We start from the raw sequence: 25,194 nt of genomic DNA, 5'->3' as shown, positions 1-25,194 counted from the left end.
CCCCTGAGTTCAAATATATAATCAAAGTCCTGAAATTCCATAGGTGGTAATCTATAGTACACCCAATATTTCAGTTCAATCCACCGTCTTATTTGATTCAACTTTTAATTATTTAATATTTAAAAATCAAACGTAACTTTCAAAATTATTAGTCAAAAATTATTACTTCCTAAGACTTGATTTATCCATAGTTTATTTACCGATAGATAGTTTCGGATGACGGCCGCCAGGGGTGGTTGTTAGACGTTTGTAAAAATTTTAAGAATTAAAAAATTATCGCCAGGTGGCTTGAGAAGTGCGGTAAGAGTTGAATTATTGATAGATTAATGTAAAGGTTAAATTACGACCGAGTATTGTTTTAAACACAGTGTTAATAAATGAAGGATTTCTGATATTCTAAATACTTCGTTTCTCGTAGAATGTAAGCAAATATTTCATAATGTAAACGTTTAATAACGGTAAATATTTTTTTATTGATCTAAACTTTTAAGACAAAAGATAATTATGTATTGTACCAAATGCAATCTGTCAAAAGTGACGGGAGGAGAATGAAAATCATAAAGTTTCAAGCTTTGTCATAGCATTGGATGTAATTTTTCTTCAATACAAGTCAATTGCAATTCAAAAGATATTATAAATTTAAAGGTTAATCACATATAATATTCATTAAATTTAATCAGTTAATATCTATCTTGAGGAAACCGTGTTTTGTATTTTCGTTTCTTTTCTTTTCTTTCGAAGACACAATGTAGTGACGTAAACTTAAACACTGGGCGAATTTTTCATCCTTTTTATTCGGTTGGAACGCTTTTTTATTACATAACGCGTTTCGGGCCGATGCCCCTCTTCAGCCAACTAAACATTAAAAAGTGAGAGATGACTATATACAAATATTTAAAATAAGTATCGTGACAGTATACATAATTAGTTTTTAGAGGTTGTTACCTTCTAAATCCTGGTAAGAGCTTGTATACCGTTAAAAGCTGGTCCGTACCTCATTCGGTAGTTTAGACGGATGTAATAGTCCAAGGGTACGAATCTTGATAAAAATTCCATAAAAAGTTCCATAAAAAAGGAAGGTTTAGTATCAGTCTGTAGAAGTATACGGGGTTATTCTTTCACAAATCATATTCGTGAAACCATACCTGAGATTCGTCTTCCGGTGTGTTGTCTAACACTGAGCTCGTACTCCTCCACCTCAACTGCGGAGCACGATCTGTTTTTAATTTGCATATGTCTGGTCGAGCATTAGCAGGGGAATGTTCCTTTTTTTTTAATAGGTTTCTTTTCCGATAAAATTATTCGGGGGGTTTAGCGGTGATTTTTTTAGAACATAGCACGTGGCCATTGCTATTTTTTCCAGCTTTTAGTATTTTTAATATTTGTCGCTATGCAAATGACGTAACAGATCGTAAAACAGTTTTTTATTTTATAGTATATTTTATAGTAATTTAATCCAGTTTTCATTGATTTTTATGCTTAGATTAGTATTTATGCAGGTCTTATTTTTATTTTTAATGATTTCTACACTTTCTTTGAATTTTCTGTTGTATGTCTTCTTTTCTCTATGTAAAATGCTTGTTTTAGTATCATCAATTTTACAGTTATTTAACACACAATGGTCATGGAATACTGAGTTTAGTCTGTTGTACTTTAAATCGGCTATATGTTCTTTCACTCTTATTTTGACATATGCAAATTAAAAACAGATCGTGCTCCGCAGTTGAGGTGGAGGAGTACGAGCTCAGTGTTAGACAACACACCGGAAGACGAATCTCAGGTATGGTTTCACGAATATGATTTGTGAAAGAATAACCCCGTATACTTCTACAGACTGATACTAAACCTTCCTTTTTTATGGAACTTTTTTATGGAATTTTTATCAAGATTCGTACCCTTGGACTATTACATCCGTCTAAACTACCGAATGAGGTACGGACCAGCTTTTAACGGTATACAAGCTCTTACCAGGATTTAGAAGGTAACAACCTCTAAAAACTAATTATGTATACTGTCACGATACTTATTTTAAATATTTGTATATAGTCATCTCTCACTTTTTAATGTTTAGTTGGCTGAAGAGGGGCATCGGCCCGAAACGCGTTATGTAATAAAAAAGCGTTCCAACCGAATAAAAAGGATGAAAAATTCGCCCAGTGTTTAAGTTTACGTCACTACATTGTGTCTTCGAAAGAAAAGAAAAGATTAATCAGTTAAGAAAAATTTTAATTTGAATATGATTACTGTATAAATACATTTTCCACCAAAAAGTACGGGTGTACTATAGATTACCACCTATGGAATTTCAGGACTTTGATTATATATTTGAACTCGGGACCGGGACGAGTTCAACGGTACCCTATTTTTGAACCGGAGACAAAAAATAAAAAAATTATCATACTTTTTAAGTTACCATACTTTTTTAATGCTCTCATGAAGACGGCACCATAGTTGCTAGTACTGCCATCTTGCAGTAAAGTCTGCAAACCGTGACGTCGGACTATGGTCATCTCCAGTATGGTTAAACACGCGATACGAGAGTGGAGAGACCGACAAAACTTCCGATCATCGTGCGATCGCCATTTTGGTTAATGTTACTTATGGCAGCGAACATGGCAGCCATTCCCACTGTTCGTGATCTCGACTGACCTCCCGGAGGGGAGCCGCCGGCAGGCTGCCATGTGCTAGACGTCACTAGTTATTGATTCATGGTAGTTCTTGAACAAAGTAAAAAAAGGGGGGAAACGTCTATTAAAGGCAATTTTAACAGCAAGCGACTCGACTCCCGATCGCAATAGCGAAGCTGACTTAGCGGAGAGAGCGACACGACTCCCTATCATCACGCGATCGCTGGAAAAAAGTATGATAACTTTATTATTTTTCGTCTCCGGTCCAAAAGTAGGGTATCGTTGAACTCGTCTCGGTCTCCTGAGTTCAGATATATACTCAAAGACCCAAAATTCCATAGGTGGTAATCTATAGTATTCCCAAAAGTACTTTGCATACAAATGCACAGGCAAGATATATTGTTAGATATCAAACAAATTATTATATATTTTGCTAAGTATCAATGTACAGTACTTAATCTATGTTTGTTATAGAATACAACATAGGAAAAGTATGGTGATTGGTCAAATTTTGACATCTCCAGTTTTTTTTTTCTTTTAGCACACTCCACTATATTAAGTCCTAACATAAGCACTGGTGAAGTACTTATGCGTTTTGTTTGTCTGTCAGATGTGTACACGTATGTCCATGTGCATGCACAAAAGGGAACTGAACATTTTCATTTACAGTCACTGTAAGCTATAGTAAAAACTGAATGGTTCCTCTGGAATCGTAAATCACATCCCTTACTGTATATTTAGTGACATATTCTTCTGAACAACTACTTGATTTCAAGAATTTATAAAATTTATTTTTAAAAAAATCAATATTTGATTTGCTTTTGTGGAGCATGCTATCAGCTAGGCTTGACCAAAGTTGTTACACTTAAGGAGCCCAAAAATTTAAAAAATACACTTACAAAGTTCTCTCTGTGTACATATATTTTGCATTATCACAATTGGATGAACTAAAAATATTGAAACTTTTCAGAGTTATTTCTATATATGGGGCATTGATACTATTAAATTTTAATGGTTAAAGGTCAAGAGCATGAGTCAGATGTCATAACTGAGATATGACACATGACTCACCTTAGATTTTCAACCATTAGGTCAGACAAAAATTTTTTAGAAACTCATCTCTAACCTCAAAATTAAGACTTTTGCCTTTTTCTGATAATTAATAATATAATAATTAGTAATAAAATCTCCTAACAGATGGTGCCACACAATTTTAATTTTGTGATAGTATGCCTTAGTTTTTTAAACTTAAATATTTTTTTTTAAATAAAAAAATTCTCAGAATTAACAAAATTACTCCTCTTAAGCTTTTGTAGTTATTTAAAGTTTATATTGAAGTATATTTTAAAATTATTGAACTTCCTAATCTTTAACCTCCTATTCAAATGCTGAGAAAATTGAGTAAGAATCCTTACCAGTTTTTTCATTGTCATTGTCACTTGAATTTGTTTTGGTGGCTCTGCAAAGGGGGAAATTTTTTATGCCAATGGATTTCAGAAGCTTTTATCAGTATAGGAACAAGTGTTATGACGCTTTCAGTTGTTTGATCCTGCGTCTGCAGCCATGAAAATTCAGTTTCTTTCATTCTCTACAACATGATCATACATTTACAGACATGTTGCTATATGGAATTGCCATTGCTTAAATGAGGCAGAATGGAGCATTTTAGTCAAGAGTGAAAGTTTTGCACAACAAATGTCAGCTGATTGTTTTGCATAAATCAGGCTTAAGACTTATGCCAGACTGGATGTTGCATTTTGTGAATGGTAAAACATAAATAAAAAAAAAATTAACTATAAAATTATTCATGCAAAACAATTTTCATACAACCATCAGATCAAATCAATTCATGAAATATAAGATTGTTGATTGATAATGACAACTTTTTTTTTTAATCTCAAATACTACAAGATGCATCTGGAATATATAATGCTTTTTTTAATCCTTATTAAATTATGAACAATATGATGATAATTCTATAATTGTACATGTAGTACTTCCAGTGTGAAGTCAGCAACAGAGCCCTCTGGTGTGTAACCTCCCTCAGCCTGTTCAGTTGTATGATGAGTCTGGAACAAAGATATTATGTGAAAATTGCTGCTAAGCATGGAATAACAGCACATTATTGTTATGAGCAATTTATAAAAGCTGAAGATACAAATGCTCTTTCTTATCATTTAGTGGCAAAATAGTTTAAACTGTTTACAGGAGTCAGAGTGCTGACAAACAATGCAGTGGATGTCTTGTTACTGAGGTAAATGATGTCTGTAGCTACAGTTTTTCAACGTCTGGAGAAAGATTAAAAATTAACACTTATATTGAAATTACACAAGACTAATCTGAGTTTTTATACATGATATCATATTCTCATTGAAGTATTAGGAAAATAAAAAATTGGTTTTTGGTGGATGCCTCATGCCTTCTCAGATGTTCTAAAATTGATTCATTTTTCAATGTGTGATCATTTGCAATGTTATGACAAACAAAGAGACTCATTTTTCCAATGAATCATTACAATGCTAATCAAACAAAGATTTTGTATTTGATTACCATTATATATACTACAACTGATGAAGATCTATAAATTGGATCAAAAACATTTTTGTGCATTAAACAATTCTTACTGGAGTAATTTAAGGTGTAGAGTAAGTTTTATTTAAATATTCCAATAAAATTTCTAAAAGCCAAATTAAACTTGAATTTGAAAATAGCTTAAAAATCTTTATATACATAGAATTTTTAATATAAATATATTAATAATTTTTTATTTTAACAGAAAAAGTTGTATTATAAATGCCTGAAAAACAGATTCAGTATTCTGAAAAATATTATGATGATGCTTATGAATACAGGTGAGAATTGTTTATAAATTTTATTGAAATTTGTCTAATAATAATCTCATGCTTTGCAGAGAATAAATTTGATTTATTCTCTGCAAAGCATGTCCAAAAATCACTTCATTTCATTTTTTCATTTTTACACATTGTTTGATCTTCCTCTTCAAGATTTGATAACTTTCTTTTTTTCTCAGTTGATCAAGCTGATTTTTTATTTTTTTTTTAATGCTTTTCTTTTCTCTTCTTCTCTTAATTCCTCTCTAAGAGAAAATAGTTTTTGTTTAACATAATCTATTTTCTAGAAGAAAATTTTCTCATCTACTCTTCTTAATTCTTCATGTGTTTTAATTATTAAATTATGAACAATATGATGATAATTCCATAATTGTACTGTACATGTAGTACTTTCAGTGTGAAGTCAGCAACAGAGCCATCTGGTGTAACTTCCCTCAGCCTTTTAATCCAGCTTATTCCATTTTCCTCCAAGTGTTATGATTGTTTAAATTAATAGTGAATAAATTATGGATTGCAAGAAAATTTATTTAGGTTGTGAGAAAAATTTCAAAAATAATAAAATACAATATAAAAACAAAGTAAACTAAGCTTCATTTAATATTATTGAATAATTAGAACTAAAATATAACTAGATTGTATCACACTTCTGCCTAAAAACAAAATGCTGTCAGTAAAATTGCATGCAAAACACTGGTTTAAACTGATCATTACATTGAAAACCATAAATGAGATGGTTTTTTATTACCTTCGTCATAGTTTTAATTTCAGAGTAGTATTTTCCTGTAATATTCTACAATTGAATGTAATTTTGAGATATTTAAACTTAACTCTAAATTTTTATTATTTAGTTACTATTAAATAGGACAGAGTAAATGCTTTTTGCATAGTATATTAGCATATATTAAATGGATAAATTAAATAAAATAGTGTGAACAAATAATTAATCTTGTTTTTATTAATGTTACCTAATTTGTTCCTTGGACAAAGAAAGATATAACGGAAACATTAAAAATTTTGGCTTTCAGCAACTTGTAAGCATTTCATTTCATAAAGAACATCAAACAATACAGGTCTCATACCAGGTCAATTTTTTTTAAATTCAAATATTCATTTATTATCAAAGCCATTGTTTTAAAGTTATATGTTTATTAAAAAAAAGTTTGAATGTAATTAATAATTAATGAATAAAATATCATTTTGTTAAAAATTTGAATAGTTTCAAGTAATTGAGGATGAGATTTTTAATCTACATATGGTTTGAATTATGTAATTTACAATGCTTTTCCATTTTGGCTCTCTCTGACTTTTAGTTAACTCTTTTGCAATCATTTGTCACTATATCATCAAGCAGGTAATTAATGACAACAATTACTTGATGATCTATTGTCAATCTAAAAATGTATGATTCTTGTAAAACATTCCATTCATAGATGGCACTACACTACTGTAAGTTATTCTGTACACTGTGTTTTACATATTTACTACCAGATGGCATTTTATTTTTTAAGTGTATATAATTTTTTGAAACAGGAAATTTCTTTGTGTCAAAAAACTGTTTTAATTTGTTTTGATCAAAATGTACAGAACAAAATAGCTGTTTGTGCAGGGTTACTCACAGAAATGAATTATATAATTGAAAAATTTTATCTGTGATCGAATTGTTGTAAATTATAAATAACATTCAAACTCATTTCTAACATTATTTATTTACTTTTTTTTTTGAAAGAAATTTTTTACCCTAGCAAAAAGAAACTTTACTACCTTAAACAACTAGAAGTAAAGTATATATGTGTATTTTTTTTATATGTGTATGGTAATAGTTGGATTTTTCACAAATTTTTGAATAATGTAAGTTGAATGACCTTGAGTGAGTAAAGTTTGCAGTGACAATTTTCACACAATGAACAGTGAAATGTCATGATTTTAAAAGGGTTAAGTTAATAGACCCCATTTTATGTTTGTTTTGATCATTGACACATTATGACAGATGATTTTATGAGCGAGATTTGTAATTGTTTAATTTGAAAATATTAATGTAAATAATGACAAAATTTGAGAATTTGATTGCTTAATTTTAATAACTTAAACTTCAAGAAGTTAATCAATACATAATTTATCTTATTTTTTTCAGACATGTTATTCTTCCACCAGAAATTGCATCATTAGTTCCCAAAACACATCTTATGACAGAAACAGAATGGAGAAATTTAGGAGTTCAACAATCTCCTGGTTGGGAACATTATATGGTCCATACACCAGGTAAAATAGAAATAAAGAATAAAATGTTTTAGTTTTATAAATATAATTACTAATAGTAATTAAAATATTGTAACTTGTTAATTCTAAAGTTGGAACTATTTTCTAATTATTAAAATTCACCTCTTCCTCTCACTTTCCAGCATTCACTGATTAAAAACTAACGTTTTTGGCAACCTTCAGTGGCTTGCGTCTGGTTAAACAGATTCTATATCAAATGTCTATAGCTAGTCGATGTTTAGAATAACATCATTTTTCTTTAAAGTAATTGTCTTTGAATTAAAATATACTGTATTTATATAAAGATTACTATAATTTTAACAAATTAAATGAATAATTACAAATAAAAATATGAAAATGCCTCTAATAAATAATATAAATGAAAAACTAAAAAAATTAAATTATTTGGAAGATGTAAATTGCTGCTATTGCATGTATTACTGATTGCCACTAATTTTTTAAGGGATTAACTAATATAGATTGCCATGCTTTGGATATGGATATAGATTTTTTACTGTTAATGCAGCTTCCTTTAAGTGTTCCGGCAAATATTTCAAACACACCTATGGTTCTTAGTTTATGGTTATCAATTGTGCATTTTAAAAGGTTTGCTTCTGTCCATTGTGGAGACACCCCTTACTTACTTGCATATTATGCTAGAGCTGTACTTTATTTGTTTTTACTAATATTGTAGTGGTGCTCTTTTGAGTCTGCATCCAAGATCTATTGTTGAGCCTAAATATGTTAGATTTCTATTGAATCTGTTGTCATACAGTGGTATGGAATATACCCTAGGAATTTTGCTATCTTCAATCTTATCCTTATTGTTGTTGAGTAGTTTGTATACAGTTAGGTTGTATTTATAGGCATAAACAGGTATTTAATTGTTTTGTTATGATCTTGTAAGTTTTACTCAATTTTGGGTTGTAGTCAACTACTATGTGTTTACGATTTTGAAGTTTTGTTTGTAGTGTGCTCCTATGCTCATAGCCAATCTTTTTAAGGTGCTCTTGTGATTGGGATTTGATATACCTATCCTAAGTTGATAATATGTTGTGTTCCTCAATTTTATGGTTATGTTTATTTTTGTATTAACTATAACCTTTTGAGATGTGATACTTGTTCTGATTCATTTACTAGTTTATTTTTTTGAACTATTCTGAACACTTGAACAAATGTTCAAACTTTTAAATGCAGAAAAAGCATTATTGATGTTAATGTTTCCTGGTGTTCTCAAAGGATGCATACTAACCTTCACATTGCATAATAATTTATACACTAGCATTTCAATGATAACTGAATGTTGGTGTTTAAATACTTAACTATTTCTTCATAAATCAATCGGAGCTTTGCATCATAATCTACCATTACACGCTATACACTACCACAAACTGATTGTGTTGTTTCATTTTGTTGTTGTCATGGGGGTTATTCTCTCTTATTATGATCATAATTCGAAGCCAAATTCTGAATTAGCTATCTTGAGTATCTACTGAACAGTAGAATAAATATTTGGATAAAAGTGGAAATTAAAAATGAAAAGAACAAATAAAATTGGATAGTTGATTTTGTGAAAAATAACTAAGTTGATAATATGTTGTGTTCCTCAATTTTATGGTTATGTTTATTTTTGTATTAACTATAACCTTTTGAGATGTGATACTTGTTCTGATTCATTTACTAGTTTATTTTTTTGAACTATTCTGAACACTTGAACAAATGTTCAAACTTTTAAATGCAGAAAAAGCATTATTGATGTTAATGTTCCATTTTTTCTTTTGTTTGTGAATTCTGATGATGGAGATTTATATCCTAAAAAATGTTTAAATCCCAAGTAAAAAAAAAAAAAAAAAAAAGATTTCTTACCTGTTCTAGCATTAAGTTTTCTGATAGTTATTCTTTGTTATTTTAATTAGTTTTTGTATTATGTTGGTTAGTTTTGTTTGTATGAGGTATCTTTGTCAAAATAAATGTCTTTTTTGTTGAACTGTTATATTTTAAGTGAATTATATTGCTACAACAACAACTTTTAATTTACTGTTAGACTAATCCAGTCTGGTTAAACTTTACATAGGTTTCTGGTAAAATGGCATATGCATGGGCAGTATCATGCCACCATTGGTATTACCACCAGGGCATACGTCTTTGATGTGACATATTACTATGGCCAACTAACCAATCTTCTACAACACAGTATCATCTGGAAAGGCAACTCACCACTGGAAAACTTTCTTGACTGCCTTAACAACAACCCTTAGTCTTTCCTTATAGATGAAACAACATAACTCACACTAGATCCATTTTCTAGACAATTTATACAGTTTTCATAAAACAAAATGTATATTTCATACATTCAAAGATTTTTTTAAATGATGAACAAGTGCAAATATTTTTTCAAATAAGATATTAAAATTTTTGCTATTAAATTAAATGGCTGAAATGTATTTTTAAATTTAAAAAAATATTAAAATGAAAACGCATGAACAAAATGATAATTATAAATTTTTTTAACTATTCTTGGTCCATTTTTAAGTGAAAGTCTTCATTAGTAATATCTGTTCCTTTCTTTGATTTGCTTTTCTCCATCATTCTACTTTAGCTAACAATTTTATTTCTCTAGCTACTGATTGGTTTTTCACTTCTGCTAGCATACGGTTATCATTCCATTGTCAGCTTTACCATTCTTGTTCCTCATTAATGAATTTGAATATGAACAATGATATATGCTATTTATATTCAAATCTTTTAATTTCTGATATATTGTTTTTTATTTCTTGAAAAATGTTTTGTTTTATTGTATTTCTTCTGGGACTGCATAATATAACTAAACACCTACTCAAAAACCTTTAAATAGTGCAGCCAACCTTTAATATTTTGAACGTTTTCAGTCTTGTTCAAAGACCTTTCTCAAGAAAAGAACAGTGTAAAATTAAAACGTAGTACGAACACAAACCGAACAAGCTTTAGAATGTTTTTAAAAATTAGTCCGTTGCAAATCACGTGCGTAGTCTTAAAACATAGCTAAAGTTAAAAAATATGCGCGTACAAATACATAAAGTACTGGAAAAACAAAATAAAAATAAAAATAAACATAAAATACTGGTAAGACATCGGGATTGAGATAACATCCACAGTTATACTACGGGTTCCGAAGTATACAGTAAAACAAGAGAGGGCATATATTAAAGTAAGCTTGATCGCCAAGCTGCAGAAACTTTAGTGAAGTCCCTGAAGTTGACAGAGCGACCTTTGTGGGCTGCTTTACATATCTGCCATGCTTCTGCGTAGCAGCAGTGCTTAATGTCTCGAACTACTTGTAAAAGCCGTGTTTGGTCCCATTCTGCTTTGACCTGTTGTGGGTCGGCTAACACGTAGGTGGCCAGCGCTGTGCATAGTTGTTCCTTATTAATGTTTATTTGATGTTCTGCTATCCTATCCTTGATGGATCTTCCTGTGGCTCCAATAAACACCAGGCTATTTTGTTGTCGTGTGTCGGTAATGGGGATTTCATAAACTCCAGGAAGTGCGTTTCTGTCAGCCTCGTCCTTATCAGATCTTAAGAGCTGGTAGATGGTAGGGTTCCTTTTAAATATGATCAAGCAGCAGCATTGAGCAAGCATTAGAGAGCCTCAGTGAGACGAAGAAAGAAATGTTTAGATGGGAGACTGCAATCAAAATTAAGCAGGATAACTGGAAAAGAGACAGAGACATGATCTGGTCGTATATTAGAAAAACTTGGAAGTGGCTAAAAGATAACAGTCTAGTGCTCACAAGGGCGGATAAATCCAAGGACCTCGTCATCATGAAGAGAAGCACTTATGACAACCTCTTATCAAAGTATATTAAAGATACATGCTGTACGATTGTGCACCCCAACTCTGCGCAGAAACTACAATCAAGAATTAAAAAGTTCGTGACCATACCGCTGGCCACAGAACTAGGCCTCACGAAAAAATAGTCCAATCTCCATCTACACCAAGGCTCTTTGGATTTGCTAAAACCCACAAAAATGATAAAGCCATAAGACCAGTCGTCGATAAAGGAAGTGCTCCTATAATATTACTAGAAAGATGGGTACACAGATTCATCCAGCTATACGCTGCCAAGAACATTTACAACATCAAGCAACCAGTAGAGCTTATAAACAGATTGGCTAATATAAACTCCCATGAAGTCAAATATATGAGTGTTAGACTTCAAACCAATTTATATATATAATTCAGCACTGTAACCATCCGTGAAACTAGAACCGTGCTTCTGTCATCTAAGGGATTTCCTTTTTAGCAAGATCAAATCCCCAGAGAAGAATAGAAAACATATCTTAGAGTTAGCGCACCTCACTATTTTTTCATCGACATTTAACTTCAAAGGCATCACTTACATGCAGCAGAAAGGAGTAGCCATGGGCAGCCCGCTTGCCGGTTCATTATGTGAAATGCTACTAACAACGCTTGAAAAGGCAGTGTTGCCTAAATATGAAAAGTAAATGTTAACGTACACTAGATATGTGGACGACGTAGCCATCCTATGGAAAGTTAAACCAAATATACAACATTTTATCAAGGACATGTTATCGTTTATAACAGATTCAGCCTCAAAATAGAGCTCGAACAAGAAAATAATAAGACGATACATTTCTTGGACATTTCCATACAAATTGACCCCCAAGGAGACTTCTGCACTAAGGTGTATAGGAAACCCACCTACAACCCTATATTTATTCTGTGGATCTCCCACAACCCCCCCGGCATATAAAATTGCTGCCTTCTGTACGCTCATAAGAAGAGCTTTTTTGCATTGTAACACCACCACGGACAGAAGAGATGAGCTGAATTATATATATAAATTGGCCAAGAACTACAGAGTCAATATTAACGCAATTATCCGACAAAACAAGACACCAAAGATATCCCACACGAAAAGTATTCTACCCATTAATGAGGAGTTTATAGCATTGGAATACCAGGCATCACTGTGTAACAGCTTCAGACGTATTGGACAGGTCATGAACAAACGAATCATATTTAAAAGGAACCCTACCATCTACCAGCTCTTAAGATCTGATAAGGACGAGGCTGACAGAAACGCACTTCCTGGGGTTTATGAAATCCCCATTACCGACACATGACAACAAAATAGCCTGGTGTTTATTGGAGCCACGGGAAGATCCATCAAGGATAGGATAGCGGAACATCAAATAAACATTAATAAGGAACAACCATGCACAGCGCTGGCCACCTACGTGTTAGCCGACCCACAACAGGTCAAAGCAGAATGGGACCAAACACGGCTTTTACAAGTAGTTCGAGACATAAACACCGCTGCTACGCAGAAGCATGGCAGATATGTAAAGCAGCCCACAAAGGTCGCTCTGTCAACTTCAGGGACTCCACTAAAGTTTCTGCAGCTTGGCGATCAAGCTTACTTTAATATATGCCCTCTCTTGTTTTACTGTATACTTCGGAACCCGTAGTATAACGGTGGATGTTATCCCGATCCCGATGTCTTACCAGTATTTTATGTTTATTTTTATTTTGTTTTTTTTGTCTTACAAGTACTTTATGTATTTGTACGCGCATATTTTTTAACTTTAGCTATGTTTTAAGACTATGCACGTGATTTGCAACGGATTAATTTTTTAAAACGTTCTAAAGCTTGTTTGGTTTATGTTCGTATTACGTTTTAATTTTACACTGTTCTTTTCTTGAGAAAGGTCTTTGAACAAGACTGAAAACGTTCGAAATATTAAAGTTTGGCTGCACTATTTAAAGGTTTTTGAGTAGGTGTTTAGTTTTATTGTATTCTGTATAAAATGTAGTCTTGAAAATGTTTTATTAAATTTTCTGATTTTTGAACTTTTAATTTATCAATAAATGGAAGAGGAGTGTTATAAATCTTACTCAGTTTGAATTAGTCTTGAAAACTAGTTCATTTTCAGTAAAAAAAAAATTTTTTAATTAACGCATAACATATTTTATGTACTGTACATCATGATAGTAAATTTCACAAAATGCATTTTGGTGTTTTGTATTCTTCAATTGGGAAGTTCTTATATATTATACATTAATCTTACCAAAATGTACTTAGAAGTCCCTGAATTGAGTTTTTTTTTTTTTTTATAAATTTTTACTAAAACAAACTAATTTGCAAAGATTCAATTGTTTGAGCTAAACAACCACCAGATACATGTAGCTCGATGTAATTTGGTGGTTGTTTGGCTTGGTTACAAATTTATCAGGTTTCATGATTGTTTGTCAATTGTTTTAGATTCTGTAAATTCAAATTGAGTGTCAATACTTGCTTATTCTAGGTGGAGTCATTGGTGATGAGAGAGTTTATAAAGATTCATTTTTGATTTCATTTTATACTGAAAGTTAAAATTATTGAAAGTATTTCATATTTAATTAAATATATTTTTAGCATCTTATGGAAAAAAATTGATAATAATGTAATATTTTTATCTTCATTTTCTTTCCTTATCTTTTCTTCAAAAATTATACTAATATGACAGCTTCCCCATCTTTAATTATAGAATAAAATTCAGAAAATGAATTTTTCTTCAATTATATTATCCTTTGATTTAGTTTTATTGAAAATTATTTATTTAAGGTGAAAAGTATTTATGTAAATTGAATGTTGGTAATTTTCAAATAAACTTTATCTTTTCAGAGCCCCACATTTTGTTGTTTAGACGTCCTGTGTCAAAAACACAGCAGTGAAGATTTGTGTGGATTGTTTTCAAGCAAAGTAATTAATTCCTTGCTAAACACAATTAAGCAAAGTATTTGCATTTTCTTAATTGTTTTGTAAAATTCTTATAGATTATACAATTTTCATTTATGTATCTTGTAAATTATAAATAAAAGATAATTTTATTTGTCATAATATTGATATTTTCTTTGTTATAATATGGAATTTACATGTAAATGTTTGAAGAAACTTAGAGAAGATCAAGTAAAAACATTAACAATTAATTTACTTCCAAATATATTTTTTTTAAAACTTATTATAAATAGTTAATAAAAAAATATTCACATAAGAATGAATTTTTATTGAACTTTATAATAAATTTGTTTGGATATTTTGCTACAAAATAATAATATAGTTAGGGATATAGCCATACAGGGAGACAAGGGATGGCATTTATCATACTAATGCTTTTCTGTTCCTCATTCTCTGCCAGTTCCTACTGCCGCTTCACGAGTTTAAAAGTAAACAGCATAAAAAATCAATCACAAGCAGTTGACCACTGGATGAAACAGTGATAAAGCATCAACTCATTTTTCTTGCAGAGTGTGCTGCTGCGTGGACATGGTTTTTCCCAGTGTTGGGTGGGCAGAAGTGAACCAGTGCAGACTCACTTCATTAGATTTTTTCCTGTGGGATCACCTCAAAATGTACAAAATCCCTATCAGCATAGCAGAAGAGCTGGCAAAACAAGAATTATTGTAACCTTGACCAGAGTTGAGAGACTCATCATTTGCAAAAGGATCTGACAATAATTGTCAAACCCTATTGCAAATGTTGAGTCTCCCAACTCAATAAGTGCTTTAAGAATTATTCTTACTGCACTTATTACAGCACCACAATATTTGCAATGAGATCGGGGGGAATATCTGTTTGAATGGCTGTTGTAATTGATATATTTAGGATCATTTGCTGTATTCCATCTGAGAATAAAACTTTTCTAGACCAACAGTGCATTTTCAGAAATTGTTAATGGGACCAAAGTTGTTTACCTATATTTGTAAATGATATGACAAAGTTTGCTACCATTATCACAAATCACTCTGTATAAGTAGGTTTTATATGGAATAATGGAAGCAAATACAAAACAACAGATACTTGATTTATAGTTTAGTACTATAAAACAAGCAGCTGTTTCATTTGATAAGAAAAATTAAAAGCTGGCTTTCTTATAAATTTGGCAAAAAATAAAAAATAATACTGTATGTAACTTTCCACCATCTTATTAACATCATATTTCAATTAAAAATTGAGCATTTTTTCAACTCTAGTAACAATTTAAATCTTTGGAGAAATAACTTCACACCAAATGAGACTGGAAAGTAATACCAATAAAAAACCTCCATCAACTTAGAGTACATAGTGTTTTCCAAGCATGATGCATTGATCCTCTTTAAAATTGATATGGTGGCCTTTGTTTTCTAATTTAAAAATTTCTATAGCCTTCAGGGTTTTTATGTACTCAGGTTGCCTAATGTTTTGATTTTAGTTAGAATAGCAGAACACAAATATGATATTAATAAAAAGAAAAACACCACCACCTTGGCCACTTGTGCATCTTTACATTTCTAATAATGATGTGCACACCCTACTCGACAAGGCAACTATAATGAAAACATTAGGCATTCTGAGTACATAAAAACTCTGGAGGCCATAGAACATTTTAAATTGGAAAACAAAGGCCACTGTATCAATGCTTGTCATGTGCTTGGAAAATGTATGTACTATACATACATGAGAATAATGATGATGGAAGCACATAAAGGGATCTCATCATCATAATAATATACTGGATACATCAATTTTTAATATTTTAATGTTTATTTTTATACTTTTCCTTGTACTTTTCCTATAGGTACATTGATACTACACTATTTTTTGTTTTTTTGTATTTGAAAGTTTCATTTTTTTTTTTAATTTGTTAACATTCAAAAACGCTGCCTTGTGGAACCATACCTATATCGTGATTTTAATTTTTTTAAAAATAAGTGTAAATATATTTTGTATTATACATAATGTAACTTTTGTTTTGCTATGTTTTTAATTTTTAGTATGTCTTTTTTAATTTGTTATTATTTTATTGGGAAACTTTTATTTCTTGTTATCTGGGATTGGAATACAATCGTCTTCTGATGTTTCCAATTGTACTAAATAAATAAAATGCATTCCATTTTATATAAACTGAGGAAGATCTTGCCTAGATCCAAAACATTTGTCTTTAAACATTGGTTTATCAGTAAACAGTACTGGAAAAAAAAAGGTTCTAAGTTGATTGAGGTTTTTTATTTGTGTTTATTGAAACAATAGATAAAAGATTAGAATCTACACAGAAGATGGTTGTGCTTAGAGAACTGAGTTTGGAATATGAAAGATTTCATCCATCTTGTGTTTCATATCAACAAAATATCTGGGGAAATTTAACTACTGAATCATCTTTATAAAGTTTTGAGTGAAAAAATAACCAAATAATCTTGCAAATGCATTTCTAGGATAATGCATAAGTAATCTCAAGAGTTGCCAGACAAAAATGAGTGTTGAATGAAAAAAAAAATTTTTCAATGAAATGAGCAATTATTTATTGTGACATCATCACAATGCCAGTTACAATTTTTAATCATATTTTTAATTTTTTAAATTTAAAATATTTGCTCTCCACCTGAAATTAGTACTGTAATGTCTTGCTTCTATACATCATACTTTTCCATTAGCAATGGAGTTGTGCTGGTCATCTAACACCTTTCAGGAAAAAATTTTTGAATTGAAATAAGGATTTTCATTGTGCATTGGAAGTTCAGTCTGGTGCATTTTATCACAAGTGGGAGAATGAACAGGAAAAGGAAAACAGAAAACTAAAAGGATCCATGTTGAAATTCATAATGTTCATGATGTTGACCCAACAGCATCAACAGCCACTTTGGAATTCATTTCAGATAATAATGATGAAATGGAAGATGAAAAATCAAATGACATGTCTGAAATTCATTTGAAATTGTGTCAAGAAACATCAGTGCCTGAATCAAGCTGTGGCAAATATAATTTAGAAAATAATATTTGTGCCGAATTGATGACCGAATGTGATGTAGATATAGGGGATCCTTTTAACTGGCCATTAATTATTAATAGTCTGTTATTAGAACTCATAGTTCAGAAGAGACCTTTACTGCTTGAAAATATGAAATTTCCTGAAAATAACAATAGCAGATCATTTTCTGTGTCAAAATATATGAGACTTATACCTAACAATGAAAACATTCAAAGAACTTCATTAATCTATTCTACAAAATCCATTAATGTGTTTTGTTTTTGTTGCTAGTTGTTTGCTATAAAGGAAAACAAACTAACAGATAGTCGGGTTTTCAGATTGGTGACATTTAGCCACTCATTTATTGCAGCATGAAATGAGTATAGAACATATGCAAAATTGTAAAAGTGGTACAAATTAAAAATACCTTGACAACAACTGTACAATTGACAAAGATCATCAACGATACTTTGATTCTGAAAAAAGATGATGGAGAGCTATTATTGAAAGAATCATTGCAATTGTCCAGCTTTTATCAGGGAAGTGTTTAGCTTTCAGAGGTAAAAATGATAAATTATATGAAACAAATGATGGAAATTTTTTAAAAGCTATAGAAATGTTAGTGAAATTTGATCCCATTATCTCTCAGCATGTCAATAACAATACAATCTCAACCTGCTAAAAGTCATATGACTCATTACTTAGGCCATGCTTTTCAAAATGAAATCATATCTATTTTAGCAAGTGGCATAAAATCAAAAATTAAGGAATTTATAAAGAAAGCAAAATATTTTTTGATAATTCTCAACTGCACACCAGATGCCAGTCACACTGAACAAATATCATTTATAGTAAGAATTGTAAATGTTGATACTTCTGAAGTTGCAGTTTGAGAATTATTTCTTGGGTGTTATCCAGTATTAGACACTACAGGAGAAGGTTTATGCAATTATATTTTACAGGAACTCTTAACAGATTATGAATTAGATATTCAAGATATGCATGGGCAAGGGTATGATAACAGGTCAAATATGTGTGATCAGCACACTGGCTTGCAAAACAAAATTAGGAATATAAATTCTAGAGCTTTTTTTGTATCTTGTGCATCTCATTCATTAAATTTACTTGTAAATGATGCTCCAAACTAACATTTAAAACAATTAATTTTTTTAACATTTTACAAGAATTGTACACTGAAATCTGTAAGTAATACAAGATGGGAGAACAGAATAAAAGCAATTTGACCTCTCAGACTGCAATTAAATGAAGTCTTAAAAAGTTTAAATGACATAATTTTCCATTGGGAATTATCATCTATTATTTTGATTCTTAGATAATCAAACACACAAAAGTATTATTGAACTTTTAATTATTGGCAAATAAAATAGATATATTAGAGTATTATGACATCAATATAATGAAGTATGAAATTGAAGTGAACATGATAATGAAATGAATGTTGGCACCCAGTAGTGAGTTAAGTAAAGATAAGAAACAGTTAATAATTTCAATGCATCAAGAAGGAAAACTACAAAGGATAATAGCAAAAATATTACAATGCTCTCAAGGAAGTTTTGAAAATAATTTCAAAGTTTAAAACATTTGAAACTGTGAAAAATCGGCAATAGATTGAAAGACAGATCTACAACCAAGAGAGATGACTATAACTAAAATTATTAAGGAAAACTGAAACAAGCAGGATTAATTCAAAATGGGGAGAGAGAAATACTAATGTGTCAGACATTACAGTAAGGAGGAGGCTAGCTAAAAAAGATTACCACTCAAGAAAAGTCAAAACAAAGCCCTATATGACAAAAAAGTAAAAGAAAAATCATTTGAAATGTGCCAAAACTCATAAAGACTGTAGTGTTAATGACTGGCAATGAGTTATGTTCACAGATGAATCAAAAATATGTATTGGCACAGATTTTTCATCTGATTTTCTGTATGTATATACAGAATGAAAAATTGAAATCAGATGAAAAATTCCATCCTGACTGCTTAAATTCATCAGCAAAATTTCCTAAAAGTGTAATAATGTGGGAATGTATAACCTGTAAAGGAGTTGGTGAAATGGCAGTCCTTGATAATGCATTGAATGATGATGGTTACTTGGAGTTATCTTAGAATCTTTGGTTATTAAAACATGAGATGATCACTTTGGTGATGAGGATTTCATCTATCAGGATGACAATGCATCATTCCATAGGGCTGGACCAGTGGTTCCAAAGTGGGTGCTACTGCCATTCTGTGAGTGGTGAGTAAATCTAGGGGGGCAAAAAGAAGCAAGTGGGTGGCAAGGGGTGCTGATGCAGGATAGTAAATGGTGGCCATAGGCAGGGTTGAGATCACTGAAAACCTTTCCCTTTCCTAAGGAGAAATGTTGCATTTAATGGTTTCCAGATAAGGAGAATATATGATAAGAACACAAAGTGCAAGTTTCATAGAAAAGTTTTTCTAAGAATATTTTCAAGCCTAGAAAGGCTTGGAAATATTCTTATATACAAGGGAAAATGGGTTAGGGGGAATTGGATATAACTTTATGGAACCAAAGAGCAGTCACTCAAAAAAGTTTGGGAATCACTGGGCTAGACAAATTAAGCAATGGTTTCAAGAACATAACATAGAGCATTTAGAATGGCCTGCCAACAGTCCAGACATATCTTCCATTGAAAATGTTTGGAATAGTCTGAAGAAAATGATTTCTAAAAAAAGAGCTACAGCAATATAAAGAATTAAAGACAGTCAAAGGATCATGATCACAGGTTGATCCAGAACTGTGTAAAAAACATTTCTACAATGCCATAAGGCTGTAATTAGGGCAAAAGATGGCCTTACAAAATAATAATTATTCCATACTTTTGTTTAATATTTTTTATGATTTCATACTTTTGTTCAACTTTTATTATGTTTAAAATGCTGTAATTTTAGAATTTATGCAGAGATCTTTATGAAGTTTGAAGTGTAAATACTGTAATATATTTGCCAATTATTAAAAGTTCAATATTGTCTGAAGTAATAAGATCCCTTGGAATTGTTCATGGTATTTGAATCTTTCCTCCCCTTTATGTCTTAGGAGCTCTTATAATTTATAAAATTTGGAAACATTAAAATTCATGATTGCATAATTTTACTGTACTGTACTTACATATTAATTTCCATTCTTACCATATTTTTGTGCAAATAAGAGTATGCCCTTTATGTGAAAATAACCTGTTTATCTACTCAAAACTGAATATACATTAATAAATACAAACTCAAGGAGTTAGCCTGATGATGCCTGTTAAACATGGACAAAAATATTTGCTTTCTTCTTCCTGGATATTGGTTATATGTGCAATATTTTTATTAAAATATCTTACTTTTGCATTTTTGAAATACCTGTCCTGCTTTGCTTATAAGAGCATTTCCTTGTGTGTGCTAGTTTGTTTTGAGTTTATAAGAGCACTGCACTGCTATTTCAATGTAAATTAAATGTAAATACATCTATACTAATATATAAAACGAGAATGTTTGTTTGTTTGCTAGATGTAATCTTGGAATTTACTGAACTGAATTTTAAAATTCTTTTGCTATTGGAAAGCTTATTCCTTCCAGATGAACACAGGCTATATACTATTTTAATATTAAAAAAAAAATGGAAAATGCAGGAAAACAATGATTTGTACTGTGGCATTTGTCTATCATTGTAGTTTGTTTACAATGATACTATAAAAGTTTTTTAAAATAATGAGTTTTTTAGGTACATTACAGAATATAGTGCTATTTTGCCCCATTAACAAAAGCATGTTCTAATACTCAGATATACTATAAGAACATACTCATATATATATATGCAGAAATATGCTATACAATCAATTTTATCATTTTATTGAACTAGCTTTTTACTTTTTCCTAGAAATACAGTAAGAGGCTAACTGAAAACAAAATGTGAACACCTTGCTCCAAAATTTCTGAATGCTCTCTAATTCATACTTGCCAACCTTTAGAAGCAGGTATAATTGGGACATTGGTAGAAAGACACTGATAGCATAAGAAGCCAAAAAATTATTTATTAACATTAATATTGTGCAATGCTTTTATTAAATACCTTTAATAAACAAGATTTAATGTTATCTCTGCATATGATATCTTATAAAGCTATTGCTATAAATGCTGTAAAGAGAATGGTGATAGCTTTATACTTTTAACATCACAATTTAAAACAGATCAAGTATTTTATGAGGCACATAAATGTACACCTAGATTTATAATGTATAACACCTTCATGTGCCTGATGAGTGTCTCCTGTTATATACGTTTGTGTGATGTTTTGCTTTCTTAATAATTTCTTTTGTTTTTGTCACAGTGTACTTATGACAGTTGCTATCAGTCAGTTTATTGACTTTCACTGCAATTATTATGGACAATGTTTTCTGGTTGTGATTTAGTTCCTATCACTGTCTTACCTTTACCTATCATACCGAATATCTTTTCCTTTTGCCACACAGCATTGCAGGAGAGGCCCTGCAATGTTGTGTGGCAAAATCATCATCAGACTTACTATTTTACAAAGATTTCAAATTTTAAATTACCTGAATACTGAAAGTAATGTTTCAAAATAATAGAATCAATTAAATTAAAAGTAAACATTACATGTAGTTTAAATACATAAGTTATATGAAATAAACAAAACTTTTTTTGGTGTTAAAATTCTTTAATGATAGTAAAATTAGCTCTTTACTAATAATAGAATAATCACTCTAGCAATAATAAAAACAAGTACTTTCCACATCACATTGAGGTCTTCTTTAAGTAAAATAGAATGTTTTAAAAATACTATTATAAAACTTGTTTGACCAAAAGAACACAAGTAAGTTTACAAATACTATATTAAAATTCAAATGTAAATATAAATGAAAGATATTAAAAATATAACAATTTTAAAAGCAGATAAAAGAATGATAAAAATAATTAATATAAATTAAGAAAAATTGAGAATAAAAAATGTAATAAGAATGACATTTATGAATAAAAATAAAAAGTTTTGTTTATTTTGTAATTAAATTAATTATAGGTATGAAGAATATATTTCATTCAATACATACAGTGTAGCTGAAAGTAGTGTGATTTGTCAATACTTAGACCACCTCTGGCATTAATCTTTGGCATGCTTTGATATCAATGAATTGTTTGCATATTTCAGAAGTGATGCTAGACCAAACTTGTTTTAGTTGTAACTTAGGCTGGCTTCATATATAAATGACTCAGTACTTTGCTAGTTATTTTTTAGCTACATTCCACAATGTTCAATAAAATTAGCATCAGTGAAAAATTGACAGATCAATCCAAAACAGGTATGTTATTCAATTGAAGGTATTGAAATATTGAGACCATCTTCAGGAGCCAAATCCTGTTGGAAAATGAGGCTGGGATAGACTCCTTTATTCAACACACACTAGCATCAATCTGCATATATATGCAAATTGATGCTGGTGTGATTGATAGAAAAAGTCCAAAATTGGAAATTTGTGGTTTGAAACTTGAGATAGGTTTTTAAAATAAATTGAAAAAGTTTGTTCCTTAAACCCTTTTGCTGGAAAAGTGTGAATGGTTTTGATTTTACAAGTTATCTCTTCCAGCTTTGATTTTGAATTTTAATCAGTAAACACAGCATATTTACCAGTAACATTACTGTCACTTCTTCCCTGAAAAGTCTAGCTAAAAAGATGTGAACATCCTTGCTTCAAAATTTCTGAATGCTCTCTAATGGAATGTAGAATACAGTATAAAAACAAATACAATAACATCTTACATCAGTTAACAGTACATAACATCTTAAAGTCAACCTCTGAAATTTGGTAGCTAATCTTAAGGTACATGGACATCAGCAGTGTCCATGTAGCTTAGGGTTAAAGATAGACCCTTATAAATCTTCCTCAAAATAGCACTTCCTTATGCAGACTGCTGCTCAAAAATGCTGTCAACACAATGCTCATTTAAATGGACTATGCTACTAATCAGTCCTGTTTACTAGAGTTCTGCTAATATAGAACAGGACAAAACTGGGAACATAGGAGAGTGCTTTTGTAAGCAAATTATTCCCTAATCTGGTGCTCTGTTAAATGGAGTTGACTGTATAATACAAATTTCAAATTTATTTTGATTAAAATGATAAGTTCTGTTAATTTATTATTGGATTTAACTATTATTTCAGTATTAGGTACATAATCTTGCATTTTATTAAAATTAACAATTAATCAATATGTTAATTACTAAAATATAAATTATTTTCTATGAATTTTGAGGAGTATTTTTTGTTTGGAAAATAATATAATAATAAAGATATCTTGCTTAAGTCTCAATTCATCCTATTGAACATACAATATTATTCATAATAATGCTGAACCCATTCTATAACAACAATGATGTGAAATGTTAAACCATTAGTAGCAAATTAACATAGCTGATGATTATAAGCATAAACTAATTTTAAGTTTTATATTCTATTTAATACACAATTATTTATAATAGGGATTCCTTAAAGAATTCCAATTAGAAATAATTGTATTATAAGTAAACTAAACTCTTGCATAATATGTCTAAGCTTAAGTTTAGAGATATAATGCAAGAGCTTAGTTTGCTTATAAAATAATCCACCACCAAGTAGACCAAATAGTATATCTTGTAATATTATAAACAAAACTTATGATACTAGAAGAATAATTGAATTATTTCTTAAATTATTTTACACCAACAATATTTAATATATAGTCATATTCTCTTTTTCAGTTTCATTTCAGTTATTGAAAGACTTTTATGTTTTTTTACTGTTGAATTAACCAGAACCAATTAAATTAACTAGTTTAATTAACTGAAACCTTCAGTTAAATCCTTTCTTTGGATATTGTTCTTCATAATACAATCTTATTATTATTTATGCATAATAAATATAATTTTGATTAAAAATGCTGACTGTAAAATGTATAATGATATAGTAGTCTATAGTTTATAATAATTTGTCATAATCTCATATTTCATAAATTTAGAAAATATAATAATAGCATTGATGTTTTCTGTTTTGTTATATTCTTAATAAATGAATTCAATTATTTAAACAATAAATCATTGAAATTCTCTATTTTTTATACAGAGAAAGGTTAAAAAGTTTTGTGCAATAGTTGTTAAGGAACATTATACATAACTATTACTGTTCCATAATCCAAATCAAAAACTGATAGTAGTTTATGGGAAAAGGTAAAAGGGAATTTTTATAGAAATAATTAGTTTAATTCAATTGTTGTTTTTTATATCATTAACTTTTTGTATCTTAAGAGTTTCTGAACATTTTTTTTAACATTAGAAATAGGAAAATATACTTCCAAAAATAGGAAATAATCAGAAATAAAAATAGGAAATAAAATTTGGATTAATTAATAACTAAATTGTTTTTTCCTATTGCGTTTTAGGCTTTTTTTTATTTTAAAAAAGCTATAAAAGCACTATAAATTTATATAACATTTTATAATAATAAAAAAGTAAGTTACTAATGCAATATTACATGAAATGGAAATAAATTCTAATGAAAAATCTGATAAAGTATTTCCTGTTGAAAACTTTTTCACTTTAAGAATTATTCATAGGGTTGATAATATTAATCAATCAGCCACCTATTGGCTAATAAATAACTTTATTAAACAAATTAATTAAT

At 30.0% G+C, this 25,194-nt stretch overlaps 1 protein-coding gene across 4 annotated transcripts; it reads left to right on the top strand.

Annotated features, from left to right (window-relative positions):
- Positions 1-229: 229 nt before the first annotated feature.
- Positions 230-14,620, top strand: LOC136979528 (cyclin-dependent kinases regulatory subunit-like). Of its 4 annotated transcripts, none has more exons than XM_067275533.1 (4): positions 230-300; positions 5,404-5,479; positions 7,611-7,738; positions 14,405-14,620. In XM_067275533.1, the coding sequence occupies exons 2-4, from the start codon at positions 5,421-5,423 to the stop codon at positions 14,452-14,454; spliced, it is 237 nt and encodes a 78-aa protein (XP_067131634.1). In that variant the 5' UTR covers positions 230-300; positions 5,404-5,420; the 3' UTR covers positions 14,455-14,620. The 4 variants fall into 4 exon arrangements, with proteins under 4 accessions (XP_067131634.1, XP_067131633.1, XP_067131635.1 ...); XM_067275532.1 differs by lacking the exon at positions 230-300 and adding an exon at positions 308-421; XM_067275534.1 differs by lacking the exon at positions 230-300 and adding an exon at positions 5,146-5,265.
- Positions 14,621-25,194: the final 10,574 nt, after the last annotated feature.

This window comes from Centruroides vittatus, unplaced genomic scaffold, assembly GCF_030686945.1.
Source record: "Centruroides vittatus isolate TY-2023 unplaced genomic scaffold, ASM3068694v2 contig_628, whole genome shotgun sequence".
Taxonomy (NCBI): domain Eukaryota; kingdom Metazoa; phylum Arthropoda; class Arachnida; order Scorpiones; family Buthidae; genus Centruroides; species Centruroides vittatus.
Note: the sequence above shows the minus strand (reverse complement) of the source record. Positions and strands in the feature narration are given on the sequence as shown.